Source organism: Eurosta solidaginis, chromosome 4, assembly GCF_040869045.1.
Source record: "Eurosta solidaginis isolate ZX-2024a chromosome 4, ASM4086904v1, whole genome shotgun sequence".
In the NCBI taxonomy this organism is placed as follows: domain Eukaryota; kingdom Metazoa; phylum Arthropoda; class Insecta; order Diptera; family Tephritidae; genus Eurosta; species Eurosta solidaginis.
Genome location: NC_090322.1, coordinates 73433203 through 73457541, shown reverse-complemented (window position 1 = coordinate 73457541; position 24339 = coordinate 73433203). Strand labels below are relative to the sequence as shown.

Genomic DNA, 24339 nt, shown 5'->3' with positions numbered 1-24339 from the left:
TTCGTGGTCCTGGGTCCAAAGCGCGTCTTTTGACAGCTCTCCCGATATTTTTGGACGAGTTTTAGTAGTTGTGAGCTAAAGTAAAGAATTACCTAATAAATTTTCACATCAAAAAGTAAATAAACAAAAAATGTAAACATAAACAAACTTTGACATTTTATGACCACCTTCGAATGAAAAAACATGTAAAATGCAACTCTGATGCTTTTACCTGGTTATTGTACCATGGGCTACACCTATAATGGAAATTATTCCACAAAATGCCGAACCATAGAATGCATTAGAAAATCAAGAGCCAACTCCGAGGGTAAGTCTCCAGCCCGACACGAATACACCCCTACGCAGAAGTAATCGAGTACGTCGAGGTGTTAATCGCTATTCACCGTCAAACATCATAAAATACAGAAACCATAATTTAACTTCATCAAATTAATTATTTAATAAATCAACTTTATCAAATTAAGGGGGGAGATGTGTTATATATGTAAAATTCTATTTCACGCAAATGTATTAATCTATTGTTGTATATGTATACATAAATAATGCTCCACTCCAAATACATTCACATAACCATGTAAATTAACCACATGCTTATTCTCATACATATTGACGTAGTTTTAAGTCTTAACAATTTAAATAAAGTTAGTCTCTCATCTGCCCTCAATCTATACGCGTGTATCTTCTTAAACATAACAAAACCTACCTAAATGTAAGTTCATGTGTTTTACAAGGAAGTCCTTCCAATCCCATGATTATGTTATTGGCGACTATGTAATCAAGCAAGTCACTAATTTTATTGATTTAGGCGTTAGAATGGACCCAAACTGGAGTTTAAACTTCATATTGAATCTTGCGTGAATACCCTGCAAAAATCGCGAGTACTCCATGCTCGCACGTATGGAGTACTCGCTATGGACCAACCGAGTGCTCCAAAATTAACCACAATTCATACAAAAAATATGGTCCAATTAAAATTTCGATGTCCTAGGACTGGACCATATACTCCAGCTCCGCATAACATCAGGGTAATCTATGGAGTACCCGAAATCCAATAAACATCGCCCTGCGGCGCCACCACTCATACTTACAATCTCCGTAGTAGAGTCGGGAGCAATGCCGAGCATCAGCCCCTGCCCCCTTCTCCCCCGCCACCATCTTTTCCGGCAGCAATTGTGTAGGTCAGGGAAACAGACTCTTTGTCCCTACCTCCCTTTGCACCGTCTGCCAGCACAGAATATATATATTTGCGACATCCGCCCAATGCAGCTCCTGCCATGGACGGTACCATTTTCCTAAGTGTACTGGTCTCCGCGACGGCAACCCCCAGACGGGTTTCATTGCGCCATGTTGCCAGGCCGCATACCCAAAAACACCGCGTACCCCAATGCTTACCCAAGGACGTCCAGTCCCAGGGCCACAACAGCAGTCGCGTCCTAGCCTTCCACAACCCAGGCGTAGCACCCGTCACTTACTCCCAGAGCGACGGCGTCTCCCCCTATGTACTTCAGAATTCTGCAGTTAAACTGTAATGGATTAACTGGGAAGATCACGGAGATAGTCGACTTCATTAAGCGGCACAACATCCGCATTGCTGCAATCAAGAGACTAAACTCACAGCAAGATCTGCACTGCATACCTGTTCTGGGTATAATGCCCACAGAAAAGATCGCGAGAGCGGAAATGGAGGCGGCATCGCGTTTATCATACACCACTCTGTACAATATCGTATATTTGATCACGACATCGACCGCAGGGACAGTGTCTTAGAACGTCAAGGCTAATTTGTCCGGTCAGGCGATGCAAACCTAGAAATCATCAACATCTACATTCCTCCTGCCACCTGTTGCCCCAGTGGATACAGCCCTAATATCAGCGCCTGACTCACTGGCAACAATCGCGTTATCTTAGGCGATTTCAATGCCCATCAAGATCTATGGCATTCAAACTTGCGGGCGGACAGTAGCGGCGAGATGTTGGCGGATCAAATAGAAGAAACGACATTCTGCACAATAAACGGAGACGCCCCCCACGTATCCCCACATGACACCAACCATCTCTTTAATTGTAATGTGGAACCAACGCCTCTAACACCCCTTTCCTTATGGTCCACCTCTGTTGAAACGGCAAGTTTCCTAGGACTCCCGTTAGAGGATATTGATGACAATTTGTGATCGGTCGCGGCTGTTAGGTGGGGCGAAACAATGCTACAACAACAACAACAACCCCCCACGTATGGTAGGAAGATGTCACAGTTCGCCGGATATTTCAATCGTGAGCGCAGAACTCGTAAACTGCGTCAACTGGCAGCCGATGGTAACATTGGCATCCGACCACCTGCCTATACCTATTTCGCTCGAACGTACCGCCGAGTTCATCGTCACAGAAGAACGCACTTTCATTAACTTTAAAAAAGGAAGGTGGGACGAATACAAATCCTTTACAGACAGCCGCTTTGCTGCCCTCCCTATCCGGACTGATGCCCGCCAAGGGGAGCGTGCTTTCCGCATGGTCACTGAATCCGCCTCGGTTCGTTTCATTTCCGCCGGTAGAATTCCCGAAATGCGGCCCCGCTTCCCGGCGGAGGCCGCAAGTTTAACGAGAGAACGTGACCTTATAAGACAGCTCAATCCCGGCGACCTCCAAATAAGGGATATAAACCAACGCATCAGATTGCTTGTCGATGAACACAAGCGGGCGAAATGGGAGGAGCACCTAAGCGGTTGTAACCTCTCTGCCGGCGTAGGTAAACTTTGGTCCGCCGTCAAGTCCCTATCGAATCCGTCTACGCATAATGACAAAGTTTCCATAGCCTTTGGCGGTAAAGTGCTGTCGGATGCGAAAAAATGAGCGAGCGCTTTCTGCCGACAATATATAATGCATTCTACGGTCGACAAAGATAGACGGAGGGCCAACAGACACGCACATAAACATAAATTCAGCGCGTCACCAATTACCATCACCTCCAAAGAGGTTGAGGATGCCATCGGTCATGCTAAACCATGCAAAGCAGTGGGCCCACACGGCATAGCCATGCCGATGCTTAAAAGCCTAGGGAAAGAGGGTTTCAAATATTTAGCACATGTCTTCAACCTGTCTCTTTCCACCTTTGTCATACCCGAAAAATGGAAAATGGCCAAGGTGGTACCGCTACTAAAGCCTGGGAAACCAGCTAACATAGGAGTCATATCGCCCGATATCTCTCCTATCGCCAGTAGCCAAGACGCTTGAAGCCATTTTGCTCCCCTACCTCAAAGCAAATTTGCAGCTGTCCCGTCATCAGCATGGCTTCAGAAAACTCAATGGCACCACCACCGCGCTAAATGCCATCAGCACCCAGATAAATTGCGGTTTAAATCAAAACCCCCACCATAGAACAGTACTCGTTGCGCTAGACCTATCAAAAGCTTTTGATACGGTCAACTATGGCACGTTACTGCAAGACCTGGAAGTGTCTACCCTTCCCCCATGTCTTAAAAGGTGGACCGCAAATTATCTGGGTGGTCGGCAGGCATCGGTGCAGTTTAGAAATTAAACTTTTGTTTAACACAAGCAGGTCCTTGGTAACCTTCACAAACAGGCGTCGGACCTTTATGCCAGGAATTGCCCGGTGAATCCAGTACTCAAAGAAGAGTACCCAAAACTTGCGGAAGAGGAACGTGTACTCCCCAGGGAAACGCGAGTCACACTAGCTCAACTTCGTTGTGGGCATACAAAATGTATACCCCGCTTGCAATATGTCCCCACATGACACCAACCATCTCTTTAATTGTAATTTGGAACCAACGCCTCTAACACCCCTTTTATTATGGTCCACCCCTGTAGAAACAGGAAGTTTCCTTGGACTCCCATTAGAGGATATTGATGACAATTTGTGATCGGTCGCAACTATTAGGTGGAAGAACCACTGCTACAATAACAACAAGCCAAAAAACACAAGCAGGCCCTCAGTGAACTCCACAAGCAGTCGTCGGAATCCTGTACTCAAGGAACAATACCCTAAACTTGCAGAAGAGGAACGCACACTCCCTAGGGAAACGCGAGTCACTCTAGCTCAACTTCGATCTGGATACTGTAACAGGTTAAACTCTTACCTATCTAGAATCAACCCCGACATACAAAATGTATGCCCCGCTTACAATGTGTCCCCACATGACACCAACCATGTCTTCCATTGTAATGTGGAACCAACGCCTCTAACACCCCTCTCATTATGGTCCACCCCTGTTGAAAGAGCAAGTTTCCTTGGACTCCCCTTAGAGGATATTGATGACAATTTGTGGTACCCCAGCGGGTTAGGGGGCTAGAATATAAAGATTGCAAGAATGAGAGTTGGAACCACGCTGTTCAGCATATCTCATCATTACAATGATAATGGTCCGATTCAATGTTCGACATGCTCCACTGCATTGACTCCCGAACACATGATGCAAATTTGCCCGTTGACGAAAGTATCAACCCCCATGGATATTGCCCTAGATTGCAGTAAAACGGAAACGATAAACACTGTCAATAACGCCTTGAAAACCCACAACGTCTACCACACTACTTAACACAGCAACGAAAAATAAATACCCTTTAAGTTAAGACAATATACACTTAGATTACAAACCAATATGTTTAATTGCAGGGAACCATATGGTCTCAGTAACCAGGTACCCTAACCAAAAATAGTTTATAAATTTATTTGTAAACAATGATGATAATAATAATAATAATAACCGCGGTAGGTATGCCTGTCGCGAATGTACTAGCTGGAGAGAGGCTTAATATAGGTTGGGAACGTTGCCGAGTATATGATGCAGTGCAGGTATTGTGTTGTTTTAAATGCAAATGCTTCAATCACATAGCGGCTGACTGCAAGGAAAAGGAAGTATGCACAAAATGCTTGGGTGAGCATAAACATACACAATGCATAAAGGATGCAGTAAACAAGTGCATTAACTGCATAGGAGCAAACAAGGAGCTGAATCTAGGACTTGACGATAACCATGATACTCTGGATAGAACTTGTCCCGTATACCAACAAAAGCTTGGTGCAAGGAAAAGGAAAGTTGTTTATTAACAACCAAAGAAGATCCTTACTGCAACACAAAAGTCAAAATATTATTTAAATCGAGATAGCAATATATACATCTTGGAATGCATTTATCTTAATATTAGTAATATTATAGCAAATAAAATTGAGCTGGAACGTCTTATTGAAATAAGAAGACCAAGTATTGTGTTATGTACGGAAACGTGTACAACAGAACATATCTTCGATTCTGAACTTAGTATTCCGACCTACAAATGCATTCGTTGTGACTCTCAAAGTAGGCATACTGGCGGTGTTGTTGTCATGTATGTGTATGAAAATATACAATTTAGCATAGTTTGTAATAAAGCTATCAACATGAATGTGTGGTGCATTATTGTAAAAATAAACAAATGGAAAATCGGTGTACTATATCACTCACCAAGTAGCAGTGACTCCACCTTTATTACTTATCTAAATGAAATCATCACTGAACATCTCAAAGAGGCGGATAATAATTTAATAATTGGTGATTTTAATATCAATCTAAATGTATCGTCAACATATTCAAACCAGCTAACAAGTTTATTTGCACAAATGGCAATGATACAAAGGATAAACTTCGACACGAGGATAACAGAGGACTCGTCTACAAGAACTGATTTGCTATTCAGTAACAATGATAAAGTTAAAGCAGTGAATATAGGTGAACATCGCATTTCTGACCATGAGACAATCCACATCGAAGTGCCAACAACAAAGCTTTGTAAAATGAGAAGATATGCTACTGTTACATGTTGGGAGTACTATAGCGCTGAAAATCGTTTAACTTTGCTACGAACATGCGATTTCAGCTTTATGTCAATTTCCGAAGTAGAAACTAAAACTAAAGCCCTGAACGAAGTTTTAACTGAGGCTATGCAAGCGCTGACTTATATAAACAACATTTATGTTTGGTTTTTTAATACGAGCAGATGTGAAAACCTTGAAGACATTTTTCGAGCAGGAAAATTGTGGTAAAACATTTAAGAAAATTAATAAAAAGTTGTGCAAAATAAAGTGTTTTGTTCGCGCTTCACAAAATTTAACAAATAATGTAAAAATACGTTATTTAATTCCTAATATAATAGGAGTAACTTTGAGAAAAAGACTCAAATAAATTTATTTAATAAACAAATTTAAACACATACATATACTAAGAAACGGAGAAGTAAATCGAAATAAGGCAAAAGCAAAATGAGGATGAGCGCGATATGCAATCACTCTATAAGAGGAGAGACAGCTATACGATGCGAGGGTGTATGTAATAAAGTTTACCATTTAAGCCTTGCATGTGCAGGTGTTGATAAATATAGTTGTAAAATTTTTGAGGAAAAACCTATGGCACGATTTATGTGTGATGAAAGTGTTACATATATTCAGAATGTAGACTTGGTGCTACAAGAAATGCAAATGAGTGTGAAGAAAAACAATACAATATTAAATGAGTATAAATATGAGTTTGAAGAGGTGATGAAGAAAAGCCAAAATGAAATAAAAGCTTTAGTGGAAGCTGTAGAGGGTAGATATACTCAAAGAGTAGCAACTATGGAAAGATCACAAAAGATTTTTGACAAAAAATTGGTGAGATAAAAAGCTTATATGAAATGATAGAAGAAGTGAAAAATAAAACTGAAATAATTGGTAAAGATAATGAAAAGGTATGTAACGAAATAAAGAAAATTAGTAGTAATAATAATGAAAAAGGGCTGTCATACGCAGAAGTAATGAAAAATAATAACAAAAAAGGTGAAAACAAAAGCAAAGAATTGAAAATTGATTTATTATTTTCAAGCTCGGATGAAATTCTCTGTAATAATTTGCAGGAATACAAAATATCTGATCATGAAACTATAAAATTTAATATTAAAACGTCCAAAGTATACAAGATGAGACTGACCAAGAAAATCATAGATTGGGACAAATATAATAGTGATATTTTAATAAGCATCCTTAGATCATTTAACTTCAAATTTACTTTAAACTTATCAATTGATGTAAAAGTTGAATTAATTAATAATATAAAGATTCAGGCTATGGAAAGCTTAACCTACGAGAAAGAAGTGCATATCAAGTTAATGAATAAATGGTATGACAGAGAATTGGCACAAATGAATAAATACAAATACAATATGTACACGCGTGCGTTACAAACTGGAGAGTGGGATGAATATAAAAATATAAATAGGTCATACAAAAAATTTGTCAAATTAAAAAAATAAAGTATATGGAGAATAAAATAATTTTTAATGAAAATAATGCTAAAGAAATGTTGAAATATCTCAAACAAAGCGTTAACCAAACTAAAGATAACGAAGGGATAAAAAAGGTGATACTGGATGGCATACTGGTTGAAAACGAAACCGATCTGGCAAATGGTCTAAATAGATTTTTTGTAAACAGTGTGATTGAAATTAATAATAATCTAGAAACCTGTCAAGTAGCACACAAGTCCATTCAAAATTAAAGTCTACTAAAATTACCACCGATGCTGTTATTAATATCCTAAAAGACTTTAAATATAAAATAGGTGGACGAAAACTTCTATCCGAAGGTGAACTAAAAGATTGTATATCGTATACCGGATAATTCTATGCTCAAATAACCAGTAACAGCTTAGAAGATGGTGTGGTACCTGAAATGTGGAAAACGTCAAAAATAATACCTGTGGAAAAAGTTAAAAAGACAATACAACCTGAAGAACTTAGACCCATAAATACCTTGCCAAATGATGCTAAATTCCCCAAATTCGTTGTTAAGAATCAGTTGGTGAATCATCTTGAAGTAAATAATATACTAATCTACCAACAGTCAAAATTTAGGAAAAAACATTTCTGTGAGACAACGCTGAACTTGGTGATATCTGATTGGAAAGAAGAGCTAAACAACAAAAAAGTAGTGGTTTCAGTTTTCCTTGACCTCAAAAGAGCTTTTGAAGCGGTGGATAGAGAGATATTAATAAAAAAATGCAGCGGATTTGCATAACTGATATTGAACTTAAATGGTTCCGCAACTATTTGAAGCAGAGAAAGCAGAAAACAGTTATAAATGCGGGTAAACATGGCAATTGACGAGGCATCGTTCATCAAAATAAAGGAAGCTAGCTTCAAGGTGAACTACCGGTTCAGCTTCGTCCCGGTCAGACCTTGGAAGCAAAAAGCCCCAGCCAGTGTGGAACAAACCCACTCTCCAGGACAAGTCCAGAGCACTGGGGAGCAAAACGAGGAGGCAGCAACAACATCTAGGACAGCAACATCCAACCAGTGCCCAGCCAGTGTCTCGTCAGCCACAGGGTCAACAACCGGGTTAATCACCGGTCAAGAGCCTACGCAAGATCCATCAACAGAAGAGCTACTGGAAGGTCTAAACCTAGAAGACCTAGGGTTGGAGGACAGAGGAGAAGAAGACCTGCGGCTGTCCGGTGAGGACGAGCCGTTAAGGCTTCAGCACTGACACAAAGGTTGCCCAGATCAACCTGCACCATGCTAAAGCTGCTTCGGCAGTAATAGCACGCAGGTTTGCCTCGGATGATCTGGGCATAGCACTCATCCAAGAACTTTGGGTGTATAAGGGTCAGGTAAGAGGCCTAAAAGGAGGAAATAATAAGGTAATTTGGGATCTTTCTCAAGAAAGACTAAGAGCGTGTGTAGTGCTTAACAACTCCATTAACTATTTTTGCATTACAGAGTTTATGAGTCAAGACCTCGTAGCAGTTCAGGCGACGATGGTAATGCAAGGAGAGGCAACGAACATCGTCTTCGCAGCGGCCTACTTTGCGGGAGACAACTACGAGGTCCCTCCAGAGGGTGTGAGGAAACTGACGGAATATTGCAGATGGGCAAAATTACCGTTGATCATGGGATGCGACGCGAATGCGCACCACGAGGTATGGAACAGCACAAACACCAATTCTAGGGGTGAGTCCGTTCTTGAATTTATTATTAGTAATGACCTAAGCATATACAACGTTGGGAATTCACCAACCTTCATCACTAGGTCTAGAGAAGAAGTCCTGGACATAACCCTGGGTAACGATCTGGCTGATGAGCTGTAGTGGAATTCACTAACTTTCAACGATGCGATTTGTCGAGATTTTAATTAACGATTTTGTCGCTTGCCTTATCGATTGTACTATTCACTAACTTAGTTTTGACGACTCGAAATAAATGACATTTAAAGTTTGTTTTAATAGTAGAAAGGTGGCAGCACAGCTTAACGAAACCTAAAAAATGCGAAAAGCGCAAAAGAAATGCCAAAAGTAAATAAATTCCGTATACTAACTGCTTTTAAAAGCCATTATTGTGAAGTTTTTACCTATTCTAACAAAAGGTAAGTAACTGCGGTATTAATTTTGTTTCTCTGTTGATATCGCAGTTATTCTTGTACCCCTGAATTTACCATCAAATTGAGAAATAATATCATGAGTCAAGTCTGGGGTTAGTCGGTACAGCTTTCGAAACTCCGTTGCATTTAAGTGGAATAGGTTATCTACTTCTCTAAGAAGGTGTCTGTCCACTGGCGATGGCCTTAGTAATTATCCATCTTGTGATAAAACGTACGCCAAGTACTCAAATGCCATTTGATTTATAAATAAAGCGGATTTTCGTGTTTGAAACTATTTAGTTAAAGTTCCCATTTTCTTTTTTAACTAAAACTGCCAAAATATTAATTTCGTGATTTTTAACGCAGCCAATTTACCTACCGTTTATTTAGCAACACAGCTGATCGTCGATAAATAAATATCGATACAAAATAGCAGGCATGCTTAACGAACGAAACGATATCATTTCGTTACGATAATCAACGCTAATAAACGGAACGAAGTCACTTCGTTTCGTTTATTAACGTTAAGATCGTCAAATTAACGTTAATTTGACGTTCTTAACGTTAATAAACGAAACGAAGTGACTTCGTTTCGTTTATTAGCGTTGATTATCGTAACGAAATGATATCGTTTCGTTCGTTAAGCATGCCTGCAAAATAGTTACTGAATAACAAAATCGTTATAGTTATCGATTCGCAAATATAGCAATGGCAAATATCGTTAAAAAAGTTAGTGAATTCCACTACTGATCTCTGGATGGGGGGCTTCCTCTGAACCCTCAATGTGACCATCTTATTATTCAGTTCGTCATCGGGGCTATACCCATAGAAGAACCACCAAGGCGAAACCCCAGGAATACAAACTGGGACATGTTTAGGAACATATTACAGGGAAATCTTTCTATTATAGATAGTAGGAACAGAGGAACAAGTTATATGGAATTAGAGACCAGAGTTAATAACTTCAACCGTGTCATTACTGAAGCGTTTAACTCTAGCTGTCGAGAATCCAAGGGCACAGGAAATAAAACCCCCTGGTGGTCGAGGAAATTCTCGGAAATGAGGAAAACCGTGCGCAAACTCTTCAATCAAGCGAGGCGCACGGGAAACTGGGAGCAATACACAGCGAATCTAACAACATATAACAAAGAGATTAGAAAAGCTAAAAGAAATAGCTTCAGGAAATTTTGCGAGGGTATTTCGGAGATTCCAGAGGCGGCAAGGCTTCACAAAGCCCTAGCCAAGGACCAAAGGGAGACACGACTATCGATTAAGCTCCCTGATGGAACCTACTCAAGGACTGAGGAAGAAAGAGCACGTGCCCTGCTTGCAGCGCATTTCCCGGACGCATCCTCGGATACCTCAACGGAGGAGGCTCGAGAAGAGAGACCGACACCCACAGATTGGAACCTTGCGAAAGAACTCTTCAACGACGGCACAGTTAAGTGGGCAGTAAAGTCTTTCCAGAGCTATAAATCTCCGGGAGTGGATGGTATATATCCAGCCTTTCTGTAGCAGGGCGAGGAATTGATCCCACACCTGGTCAGGATTATGAGGGATAGTCTCGCACTGGCATACATCCCGACGGTGTGGAGAAGAGCAAAAGTGGTCTTTATACCTAAGGTGGCTAAAAAGGACTACTCCAATCCTAAGTCCTTTAGGCCTATAAGCCTGACATCCTTTGCTCTCAAAGCAATGGAGAAGATTGTAGACCACGAGATTAGATCAAGGGCTCTCGATAGAGTGCCACTACATAAAGATCAGCATGCATACAGAACAGGCAGGTCGACAGAAACTGCACTGTATCAGCTGTCCACAGAAATCCAAAGTGCGTTCGAGTGCAGGGAGATAACTCTATGCGCATTTTTGGACATAGAGGGGGCTTTCGACAACACGACACACGAAAGTGTGAAGAGGGTACTCGAGAGAATAGAGATACAACGTCAAATGTGTATGTGGATAAACGCCTTATTGCGTTCGAGGATTGCCGAAACCTTAAGTGGGGACGGTACAGTAGGGATTAAAACAACGAAAGGATGTCCACAAGGGGGCGTCCTGTCACCCCTGCTGTGGAGCCTGGTAGTAGACGAACTTCTACAGAGGCTCTCAGACAACGGAATCCGATGTCAGGGGTACGCGGATGATATTGTTATCATTGTAAGGGGCAAATTTGAGAGCACCCTTTGCGACATAATGCAAATGGCATTGAGGTTAACGAAAGAATGGTGTACTGAGGTAGGGCTAAGCATCAACCCTAACAAGATATCCATTGTGCCCTTCACCAGGAGAAGAAAACTGGAAGGGATTAGGCAAATCACAATGGATGGAGTACAGATGGAGTACACGTCTGAGGTGAAATACTTGGGAGTCACGTTTGACTCTAAGCTCTTATGGAAGAAACACGTTGACAACACCATATCAAATGCCACAAGAGCAATAATGGTGTGCAGACGTATTGCAGGAAGATCCTGGGGATGCAGCCCAAAGATCTTAAGATGGATGTACACTATGATAGTAAGACCTATCATAGTGTACGGAGCAGTTGCGTGGGCATCAAGAACAACCATGGTGACCGTACAAAAATCGCTCACGAAGCTTCAACGCTTAGCGTGTGTCTGCATCACGGGAGCCATGCGAACATGCCCGACGGCAGCAATAGAAGTGCTGCTTGAGTTAACGCCTCTACATATAATAATTGAGCAGGCATCCAGGAGTACTTTAGTAAACATAGCTAGAGAGGGATGTGGAAGAGGCAAAGTGATACAGTCACGTAGCTGCAGGAGCAGATTCCACTTATCCAACTTCCCAGAGATGATACGAGGAAGATAATTAAGTTTGAGAAGCGCTTCAAAATAGAGCTGGGGAACAAATGTACGTGGGACACCTCCAGGATTGAAGCGCTTCACCAGGAACACACTATAATATGGTACACCGATGGCTCGAAGACACCAAGCCGAAGTTGTCGCCATAAGCCGGTGTGCAGAGGTAAACTTACAGCGGGGATATACCAACGAGAAAATCGCTATACTCAGCAGTCAAGCGGCACTCAAGGCATTATCCTCAGTTGAGATTAAATCAGCAACGGTCCTTGAATGCATGGAGAGGTTAAACAATCTAGGAGTCAATAACACCATCCTTCTGGCATGGGTACCTGGACACAGAGTGTAGTGCCAAAGTAAAATACATTAAAATAAATTGTAGATGGCAACCCTCTTTGGAAATGTCCAAGATGCAACCATACATCAGATGCACTTGGCATCACTAAAATTGTTAGAGTCGAGCAATTTGGAGAGTTTCTGATTGGTTGAAACTGCCGTTGTTCGACGCCATGATTTTATTTTGACGCCATCATTAATTTCGTTGCTAAGCAACGTAAAGAAAAAACTGCCGAGCTACAGGTTGGCGTTAGCGGCAGTTTTTCAGTTTGAAGAAGACCGGCACCTGACTATCACGCGCGATTCTAAGAAACGCAAAAAAAAAACAAGAAATCAAAAGTAGTGCAGTTGTAAAAATTTTAAAAAAATATACTGTACAAGAAAGTAAATATAAAGTTTGTGAACTAAGTTTAAAAAAGGAGTGAACTAGAAATAAATTTTTGTATATACACTATAACGAAAAATATAAAAGTTGTACGAACTTAGAGTGAAAAAAACAAAGCTTAAATTAAAGAAACCAACATAATTTGGAAACTGAAGCAAATCTATTTTTTATTTAAAAATTAAAAAAGGAAAGTATAAGTAAGTGCGTTTGTGGGGCGGGAGCGCATTGGAGCGCTAGTTTCCCAGGATCCAAGATGGATCCTCGATATGGCGACCGTGGGCCGAAGCCCTGTCAATGCGGCGAGTGGCCGGAAGGAGGCAAGCCTCCCAACAGGCGTGGGCATTAAAAAAATACCCACTTAAAATTTAAAATTTAAAATTAAAAAAAAAAAAAAATTAAATTATAATACACATGCATACAAAGTTATAAAATCAAAAAGTTTACCAAAAAAAGTTTAAAACAAAAAAAAAAATTTACAAAAAAAGTATAAAACACTAAAAACTATTACAAAAAAATATAAAAATTTGAAAAATTACAAAAAAAATACAAAATATACAAAAACCCTACAAAAAAAATTTAAAAACATCAAAAATCTACAAAAAAAACACAAAAAAATTATATTTAAAATCTACAAAAAAATTTAAAAACATTTAAAAATCTACAAAAAAAACAGAAATTTAAAAAACATTTACAAAAAATTTAAAAAAAAAAAGATACACAAAAAAATACAAAATTTAAAACCATTACAAAAATCTATAAAACTGAGAAAAATCTACAAATAATTTAAAATCAGAAAATGAACAAAAATTAACACATTTAAAACTTCGCAAAAAGGAAAAATTTTTATGAAATAAACAAAAATGGCAGTGGTGTGGATTTTTTGGCCGTGGCTAGAATGGAAAAGTGAACATTTTTGAGAATACATATAATACAATACTTAACTAAAGACAGAGATAATAAGAAAATGTAAACGGTAATAATATAAAAATTTAAACAGCAGCAGAAATAATACAAAAAAAAAATGAGAAAAACAGTAAAAACTTAAATTTTGAACTTTGAATAAAAAGCTAAACTGTACCAAAATTTTTGCGAAACGGCACTAGCCACGCCACTTATAACGGCACTAGCCACGCCACCACCATAACGGAGCAACTTTGCGAAAAAAGGGTAAAGCCATCAAGCAGCAGCACAGCAGCGAGCGCATCAGCAGAACTTCCAGCGCAGCAGCACAGCGACAAGCAGCGGTACAGTAAGCAGTACTTGGTATGGCGCACAGTGTGCGAAATTAACGTATCATTTATATTTTCATAAAACATAATTTTCATACTAACTTTGTAATTTTCGACATCCAATACATTTCATATTATTATTCAAGTTTTCAAAATTACTTATCTATATATATATATAACAAAAAACAAAAAAAACAATTTTTTTGCATTATATTCAAGCATTTTCTTACACATAGGTATATGCGTAAAACAGGTTAAAAACCAATAATTACAATTTTTCTTTAACGCGGTGCGTCCGTGTATAAACATGACATAATTTTTTTTTAATCCCGGTGCGTCCGAGGACATTTATATTACAATTTTGAAAAGATGCGGTGCGCCCGTATCTATAAAAATAAAAACAAATCAAATTTGATAAAAGCGGTGCGTCCGTTTCAATTTTTATATAAAATTATTTGCCATTCTCCAATTTTTGCATTTAGATAATAAAAATTCATTTCAAAAATTATAATTTTTGCCATACATTTAAAATTCAATTTTTTTTCTCACATTCTGTACAATTAAAAATGTTTACATTTCAATAAATATATTCATACACAACATTCAACTTCTTTTAAATTGCAATTGAATATCGGGAAGTAGGAACAGTTTTGCACGAAAAATTTTCGGCTAATTTCAAACATTGGGTTTGGATTTACGGACAACAAAAGCGTAAAGTAAATATTTTCTTGAATCCTTTTATTAACTAATCACTAACTTTAGTATTTCAATAAAATTCACTAACTAAAGTTGTTTGCTATAAGTATTCGCTAACAAATTGTATAATTATAACTAAAATCTAAAAGCTTTCAAAAACACATGCTTTCACAAATTTCTTTTAAAATATTTTCATAAATTCCTTTTAAGAATACATTCATAACTTTCTTTTGAGCTCAACTCAGCTAGTCCCAATTTAATTTCCTTTAAATTTCTATTCAATCTTCATAAATGCCACATATCTTGCAACAAAAAAAAAAAAAAAAAAATTTTAATATTTTGTCCATTCGTTTCAACACGTATGGACCTAAGAAGCGGAAAGGTTATTTCTAAAAATTCCAATCCAAATTCAAGTCCCGAAAATTCAGAGCAAAATTTAGATTCCAAAAACTTAGAGCAAGATATAGATTCCAATAACTCAGATTCTGATTCATCTTCGAGTGCATCGTCAACTAATACCTTAACAAGTGAACATAACTATAAATTATCCCTGAGTGCAGACTTTTTAGGATTCGCTGATCAACCTGTAATTCCAAATTCTAGTTTTCTATTCTAACTCCTATTCCTAACGTTACAACCATGGCCACAATCGAGGAGAAAAAATCGTTCATTAGTACTTGTGCCTCGATTATGCGAGACAATTACAGTGGAGACCCGTTAGCACTTGGCTCATTTATAAATAAAGTTGAATTAATGGAAGTATTCTCTAACGAAAATTTAACTCCTACTTTTATTGCATTTTTAAAATCCAAGCTCGAAGGCAAAGCTCGCGAAGCACTACCAACGCATATAGAATCAGTCAGCCAAATTAAAGAAGCGCTATGTAGTGAAATTAGTCCAGACAACTCGAAAGTTGTCGCGGGAAAAATTGCAGCCTTAAGAGTAACCAATAACAATTTTTCAGAATTTGCAAAGCAGGTAGAAGAGCTTTCTGACTCGTTAGAGCGCTGTCTAATCATTGAAGGTATGACGAAGGCAAAAGCCCACGAGATGGCGGTTGAACAAACCATTAGCGTTTGTAGATCAAATAGTAGGTCAGATATGGTGAAATCAATCCTTGCGTCAACAACCTTCAAAGATTCAAAGGACGTAGTAGCGAAAATGATTATAGAGCGAGAACAGGAAGTTAGAGAGCGGCAAGTGTTAGCGTTTCGGTCACATCCGATAAGATATAATAATTTCCGTGGAAATTCCACAGGTAACACTAATTTCAGATATAACAACAATAGTAATTTTCGATATAACGGTAATGCAAATAGGCAACACAGTAATACAAATTTCTGAAATAACAATTATAACAGAGGCAATAATCGTAATTACAATAGAGGCAATAGCAATTCCAACAATAACAATAATAATCGGTCCGGAAATAACAGGAATTCCAATAATCAGGGTTCAAATTCTAGAAACTCAGCCAACGTTCGTTCTTTAAATGCCGAAGCCCCTCAGGCGCGAACACTGAGGGAGCAGGAGCAATTCGACTAAATACTTCTCAATCAATATATTGTCTAAATTTCAATTTTTCCGATTTCGTCGAAGTCGCTTGTAGCGATTCTCATAAAATATGTTCCTTTCTAGTAGATTCACAGGCAGACATTTCACTAATAAAAATTTCCAGTTTGGCAAACGATGTAGAAGTAGACAATAGTAACGTAATAAATATAACAGGCGTAACAACAGACACGGTAACAACACTAGGAACAGTTAATGCAAGTATAATCGCATCAAATACATTTTTTCCTCTGACTCTTCATGCTGTCAATGACAACTTTAATATTCCTTCGGACGGTATAATAGGGAAAGACTTTCTAAAAGCGAACAAATGCATAATCAATTATGCTAATGACACAATTACATTCGGACAAGGGACAGAAAAGGTAAATATTTCAATCTTGCATAGCACAAATACTCTCGTAATTCCACCAAGATGCGAAGTTTTTCCTGTTTTTAGTTTGAAAAATTCGACAAGTCCAGTTTTTGTTGATTCTCAGGAACTTAGTAACGGTGTTTTCACAGCAAAATGTATCGTTGATACAAAAAACCCAATAATAAAAGTTATCAACACCACCGACGAGGTCAAGTATGTAAAAGATTTCAATATTCAAACTGAAGACATTAAAAACTTCAATGTCTATCGAATAAATGATACACCTATCGACTCAAAACGTATAGAAGAGCTTAAATCAATTTTAGCAAAACAAATGCCTTCTTACGCTAAAAAGAAATTACTTGATTTATGTTTGAAATATTCTGATATTTTTGCATTAAAAACCGACTTAATGACGCTTAATAATTTCTACGAACAAAAACTTAGATTAACTGACAAAACCCCTGTCTATATTAAAAATTACCGTTTGCCATACACACAACGCGAAGAAATAAATAAACAAGTCGAAAACCTATTACAGAATGATATAATCGAACCTAGTTTTTCAAATTATAACAGTCCTTTAATTTTGGTACCGAAAAAAGATCCAACAGGCAAAAAGTCGTATCGTATGTGCGTAGATTTCAGAGCAGTCAATAAAAAGCTTATAGCCGACAAATTTCCACTAGCACGCGTTGATGAAATACTCGACAATCTTGGCAGAGCCAAATACTTTTCAACTTTAGATCTTTTTTCTGGTTTTCACCAAATACCCCTTCACCCTAAATCTAGAGACGTAACTTCTTTCAGTACAGATCGAGGAGCTTTTCGTTGGAAAGTTTTACCTTTCGGGTTAAATATAGCACCAAACTCTTTTTCTCGTATGATGTCAATAGCATTTTCAGGCATTTCGCCAAATCAGGCTTTTATGTATATTGACGACGTTATCGTCATTGGTTGTAGTGAGACACATCACCTTAAAAATTTAGAAAAAGTTTTCGAAACCTGTAGAAAGTTTAATTTAAAGCTGAATCCAAACAAATGCAATTTCCTTCGTTCCGAAGTAACTTTTCTAGGCCATAAATGCACATCAAAAGGTTTGCTGCCAGATGATTCGAAAATAGACGCTATTAAAAGGTATACTAAGCCAAAAGACAAAGATGCGGTTAGGCGATTTGTCGCATTTGCAAATTATTACATGCGATTTATACCAAATTTTGCGTCACTGGCAGCGCCTTTAAATCGTTTAAATAGGAAAAAAGTTGAATTTGTTTGGGACGAAGCGTGCGAAAACGCTTTCGAAAAACTAAGTTTAGCATTAATGTCTCCTCAACTACTACAATACCCTGACTTCACAAAAGAATTTATAATTACAGTAGATGCTTCTAAGAGTGGTTGTGGCGCTATATTAAGCCAAAAGCATGATGATAACGATTTACCAATTTGTTTCGCGTCAAAATCTTTTAATAAAGCAGAACAGAAAAAAGCAATTATCGAATTAGAACTCCTAGCAATACATTTCGCTATAAAGCATTTTCGTCCATATGTTTATGGTACAAATTTCACAGTAAAATCCGACCATAGACCACTAGTCTATCTTTTTAACATGAAAGACCCTTCCTCTAAACTTTCAAGAATTCGATTAGAACTGTCAGAATATAAATTTACGATTGAATATATAAAAGGAAAATCTAACGTTGTGGTTGATGCTCTTTCACGCATTAGTATAGACGAAATAAAAGAATCTACAAAGCATGTTTTAGCAGTCCAAACGCGATCACAAACCAAACAAAAGGAATTACAAAATAAAGGCGATAATTTTACTGATACTTTTTGCGAAACGCCTAAAGTACAAGTTTATGACAAATTTTCATACAATTTTTCAAAAAAGATACCGCGAATAAAGTCGACTATACAATTTAATAAGAATAATGAGATCTCCAATATACAAATTTATGCGCATATAAAACATAAAAAACTAAATTTACTTAATTATGTGAATGCTAACGGAAAAACAAATTTAGAAGAGTTATTTTCGAGGCTTGAAAAAGCAGCCGGCAATCACAATATTAAGCAGTTAGAATGGCCAAAGAATGATATATTTTTCAAAGAATTTTCAATTACAAATTTTAAAATCAGCGGTAATAAAATTTTAAAATAATTGCAAATAATACTAACAGACCCTGTAGAAACTGTAACAGAAACAGAGCAAAAACAAAAACTTATGACAATTTATCATGAGGACCCTTTGTTAGGCGGTCATTGCGGTACAAAACGATTATATTCCAAATTAAGAACAAAATACTATTGGAAAAATATGACAAGAGACAAATATTGTAAAACCTTAGCTATAAGATAAAAAAACTGTAATATATTGTAATTTACGAATTAGGCTTCTGGCCGTAATAAATTAATTGTAGTTAACGGTGAATGCCTGGAAAATGAATATGATATGGCTAATGCCCTAAATAACTTTTTTATACAAAGTATTGTTGAAATTAATGATAGCATCGAAGAAATTGTAAATGGGGATGAAATAAGCGCAAATCACAGTAATCCCTTTGAAATATTTAAATTTACTGACATTGTTGTGGACGATATTATTATTATCACAAAATCACTTAAAAACAAATATGGCATGATATATACTGCTAATTTCTACAAAGATATAATTAACGAGTCCTTAAAGATCGGTATTGTACCTAGTTACTGGAAATTTTCATCAATAATACCTGTGCAAAAAGTAAAAAATACAATGAAACCTGAGGAACTACGTCCAATTAACACGTTACCTACAGATGAAAAAATTATAGAGACAGTGGTGAGGAATCAACTTGTGGCATACTTAGAGAAGCACAATGTGATTATCCTAGAATAATCGGGTTTCAGGAAGAGCCATTCTTGTGAAACAGCGTTAAATATGGTAATTGCAGATTAGAAAGAAGACATAGCGGACCAAAAATTTACGGTGTCTGTCTTCTTGAACTTAAAACGGGCTTTTGAAACTGACGATAGATCTGAGTTATTGGACGTTATGTTTAAAATTGGTATAATAGGAAAGGCGTTGGAAAGGATACGGAGTTATTTGAGCGACAGGAAACAGAGAACGATAATTGGAAAGGAAGTTTCATCAGTGGTGGATGTTAACATTGGTTCACCACAAGGCTCTGTCTTGGCGCCAATATTGTTTACATTGTATATCAATGATATGAAAAGATGCTTAAAATATTGTAAAATACGTCTATTTGCGGATGATGCATTGCTTATCATAACTGAAAAATATGCAGAATGTGCCATGCTGCAAGTACAAGAAAACCTGGACTCGCTATACAAATGGTTATGCCTTAGAAAGTGAAATTAAATGTCGAAAAAACTAAGTTCATGATATTTTGTAAAAACACTAATATCATAGGTAACAATAGTTTAAATAATATTACGCTGAAGAGTAGACAAAATTAAGTTTTCAGGAGTTTTGATTGATGATAATCTAAATTTTGGAGTGCATGTAACTTATCTGGAAAGGAAAATTGCACAGAAAAGAGGCTTCATGTATAGAACATGTAAACACATCAGTCAAAGTCATAAAATATTGGTTTATCGTTCAATTATTGAACCACACTTTATTTATTGACCTACTATTCTGATATTAAGTAATGATATAAATATTAAGAAACTTCAAATACAGCAAAACAAGGCAATGCGATTTATTTTAAAGTGTCCTCCAAGAACGCCAAAAATTTTTGGTAATAGTCTAGTTGAGGGGTCGACTGCTAATACGCTACCAAAAATATCGAGTGAGGTGTCAAAAGATGCGTATTAATCTCGAGAAAAATAATCCGAAGGCGGAAAATAAAAATTTTATCTCTGTCCGGAGATATTTGCAGTTGAAGTTGGCGATTTTCATGTGGTTGTTGTTGTGTTGGTACCCACCAAAAAAATTGTGCATCACCGTGGCGGTAGCCACGGTTTTACCACACACCCGGACTTGGCATGGCGTAGCCCAGGGTTATTTTTTATAAGCGCGGCCGAAGGCCGCCAACGCAGAAAGGTGTTCTGCGCAAAAATACTATGGATCCGACCCCCGGTTCCGGAGGTACCCGCGGGTCTTTTTTCGGTATTTCGTTAATATCTTTTGAACCCGTTAAAATTTTCATTTTCCGCCTTCGGATTATTAATACTGATGTCAAGATGCGTCGTTTGACACCTCTCTAGATGAAAATAAAAATATATAAATAAAAATTCTAACGCGTTCAAAAGATATTAACGAAAAACCGAAAAAAGACACGCGGATTATTGTTCTCGAGATTAATACGCGTCTTTTGACAGCTCGTTTACGCACTAGATAAATTTATACGTTTACACACTTTATAAGGCATTTATACGGTTACATGAGTCCCCCTATTGAAATCTATACACCAACTTAGGTTAGGATTGTTACCGAATTACCTGAGTAGTAAAATAAATTATAATCATGAAATCCACAATTATGGAACTAGAAATTGCAATAATATAACACTGCCTAGAATAAGAACTGAGTTCGCCAAAAGGTCTCTAGAATATTTAGGGTATAAAATGTACAATGATTCTGAGTTAAAAGACTGTGAATATATTAGTAAGTTCAAAGAAAAACTGTTTTTATATTGTACATCACTAAATTTGACATGAGGAGTTATGTTAATCTTTAATTTTAACCTAAACTAGGTTTTAAAGACCGTAATAATAAATAAATAATAAAAATATATGCGAAAAAACACCGGATTCAAGGGGTTTGTGTAGCGCAGCCTTTTCAGGTTGCCAGCGAAATACTTAGCTTCTCCAAACCCAATTGTCAACATCACCTATCCGTGGCGAATCCTGTTCCATTAACAGCCGAGGCTCTGACGACTCCGAACTCCTCATGGGCCTAGAAGGTCGCATGTGGTCATAACAAATCGTGGTATAAGTCTAGTTGAGGGGTCGACTGCTAATACGCTACCAAAAATATCGAGAGGTGCGAAACGACGCGCCTTGACGTTAGTATTAATAATCCGAATGCGGAAAATAAAAACGGTAAAAGTCTAGTTGAGGGGTACCGGATCTGCATCCAGCAAAGGACCATCAACTCGATAACACTCCCAAGGCCTTCGGGGAGGGTCCTAATCGCTACAACACCAAGAACAATTTGTGATCGGTCACACCTATTGGATGGGGCGAAGCACTTCTACAACACAAAAAAAATTGAAGCTTTCCCGATATACCTCGCTTAGTTTATAGAAATATTTAAATTGATGCATACATATGATGCCATCAAATGTACATATATACCTCAGGTGAAAATTTTAAATCGCAGTATAACATGAATTCATTGTCATCCACCTGCCGTGCACCTTCTTCCAAAATTTTGTCAAAACGGTCCAATATATGAGTCCAATGATAAAGCTCACATTTTCCATAAGTCCACACGTTTATGGTTTCGAGAAATCGCGAGAGATCACTTTTACTACGGCACTTGGTTAATTGATCAATAAGAAGCCTACACTCAGTTGTTAGTTCCGACGAACTCTTTTTTAATTTACTTGTATCGACCTTCATAGTGATTTTTCAATTCGGAACAAGCATGTCAATTTTACTTCAAGCAGTTTATTTAATATTAATCCAATCCAGTTTGATTTACAAAATCTATGAACAGCACACCTTTTTAAACAATCTTAAATTCTTGAGCATAATGTACACAGTGTACTGAGAAGCAAAAATAGTGCCATCATCTAGAAACAAATTTTCTTGTCTTGTAATCGATTATTTATGGCCTTAAGCTAGTGTCAGATAGCATTTTGTGTACGACTTAAATTACGTTCCATTGAGATTTGATCGAGTTACGAATAGAATTTTAACATGCAAATGCAATAACAACCAAAGAGGATAAATATAATAAGAGCCGTCACTCGTTATTTTTTAGGCATTTACTCGATGTAAACTGTGAGGTAGTCGCTACTTTTGTTTTATGAGGGACATTTTGGAATTGCCTTCCATTTATCCATGCGGTGTTGTCACTTTAAGCAAACGTGTTTTTTGGAAAGTGAATTAAATAATTAAATAAATACAGTCGGAAAAATAAACACAAATACCCTATGAAAATGTATAGAAGACATTTATAAACATCTCGCCCAAAAAAAAGTAGCGACTACCTCATAGTTTACATCGAGTAAATGCCTAAAAAATAACGAGTGACGGCTCTTATTATATTTATCCTCTTTGTAACAACGTTGTATGTATGTATGTATGTATTTATTTGAAAATTTGTTCCTAGCACAACAATTTTGACAAATTATTTAACAGTGCTAGTCATGAATAGCATGAGCTATAAAAATGGAACATTTATAATAACAATAAATTAGATTAATCAAATTAAATTAAATATAACGGATAATAGTGAAATATTTATGTATGTAAATGTAAATCTTAAAACTAAAGAAAAGTAATTAATAAATATTAAAAGACAGCAGTAGTAATGATAACCTTTGGCTGGTTATAGATCGAATAGTGCTTAACAAATAAAGAGAGAAGACACAGAGAAAGGAAAAGGACTTAGAAATGAACATTTTAACAACAACAATTTGAGATCCAGTTTAAGAGTCGTTAAAAATGATGTTAGCTCTTTTTTGAAATACAGAGCATTACTTAAGAGTCGAATACTTGTAAGTAGGGAGTTCCAAAGACGTATTGCAGTAACAAAGAATTGGCCCTCAGAAGTTAGCATGCGGTATCTAATGTGCTTAAGAATAAGCACCGATCTTGATGATTGCAGAAAAAGAAGCTTACGATATAGATAGTCAGGTTACTTCGTGTGTATCAATTAATGGAGGAAGGACAGTGTTTTGACTTTTAAAAGATTTTCGAAAGAAATGTTTAGCAACCTTTCAGCATGTTGTGATACGTGGTCAAGTCTTTTCAACCCATAAACACATCTAGCAATGTTGTTGTAAACAACATTTAGTTCGTTCTTTCACAGATAGTCACAGTTTGAGTAAATCACACAACCATGAAGTAGCATAGGTATTAAGTACGCTTTAGCCAGAAGTAGTCTTATGTGCAAAGGCGTGAAATACTGTGTAAACCATAGTGTACGAAGCATTCCATACACTTTTCCAACCGTTCTAAAAATATGGTCTTTCCATGTCAATGTTTTGTTAAAAATTACACCTAAGTTTTTCGCCGTACCTACGTATTCTATAACGGAATTGTCGAACACTACATTCTATAAATCATTAGTGGGAAAAGACCTATGAATAACAATACATTTTGACTTATTCGGGTTTATACATAAGCCAATCATAGTAGCCCATGAAATTATTTGATTCAAATCGTGGTTTAACCCTTTCGCTCCTACTGGGACAATACGTCCCAGCAAACTTCAAAAATGTGTATAACTTTTAATTGTTATCCAATTACGCATAGAAATGTGCCCAATAAAACCTTGAAGCCTTCTTTGATGATCAGTAACCGCATTCCGTCATTATTGACATCAAATTTCCCGTTGCGCAATATTTTGCACAGACATGTCGCGAAATTTCATCAGTAACGCGTTGTATTTC

The 24339-nt window shown here is 37.3% G+C and overlaps 1 protein-coding gene across 2 annotated transcripts in view; it reads right to left on the bottom strand.

The window, feature by feature from the left end:
- Positions 1 to 22500, bottom strand: part of HUWE1 (HECT, UBA and WWE domain containing E3 ubiquitin protein ligase 1) — a 341644-nt gene extending 319144 nt beyond the window's left edge. Inside the window, exon 1 of one of the 2 annotated variants that reach the window (XM_067782086.1) lies at positions 22073 to 22500. In XM_067782086.1, the coding sequence (XP_067638187.1) occupies positions 22073 to 22339 (267 nt within the window). In that variant the 5' untranslated portion in view covers positions 22340 to 22500. The remainder of the gene's footprint in view (positions 1 to 22072) is intronic. The other variant, XM_067782085.1, reaches the window with a different exon arrangement.
- Positions 22501 to 24339: the final 1839 nt, after the last annotated feature.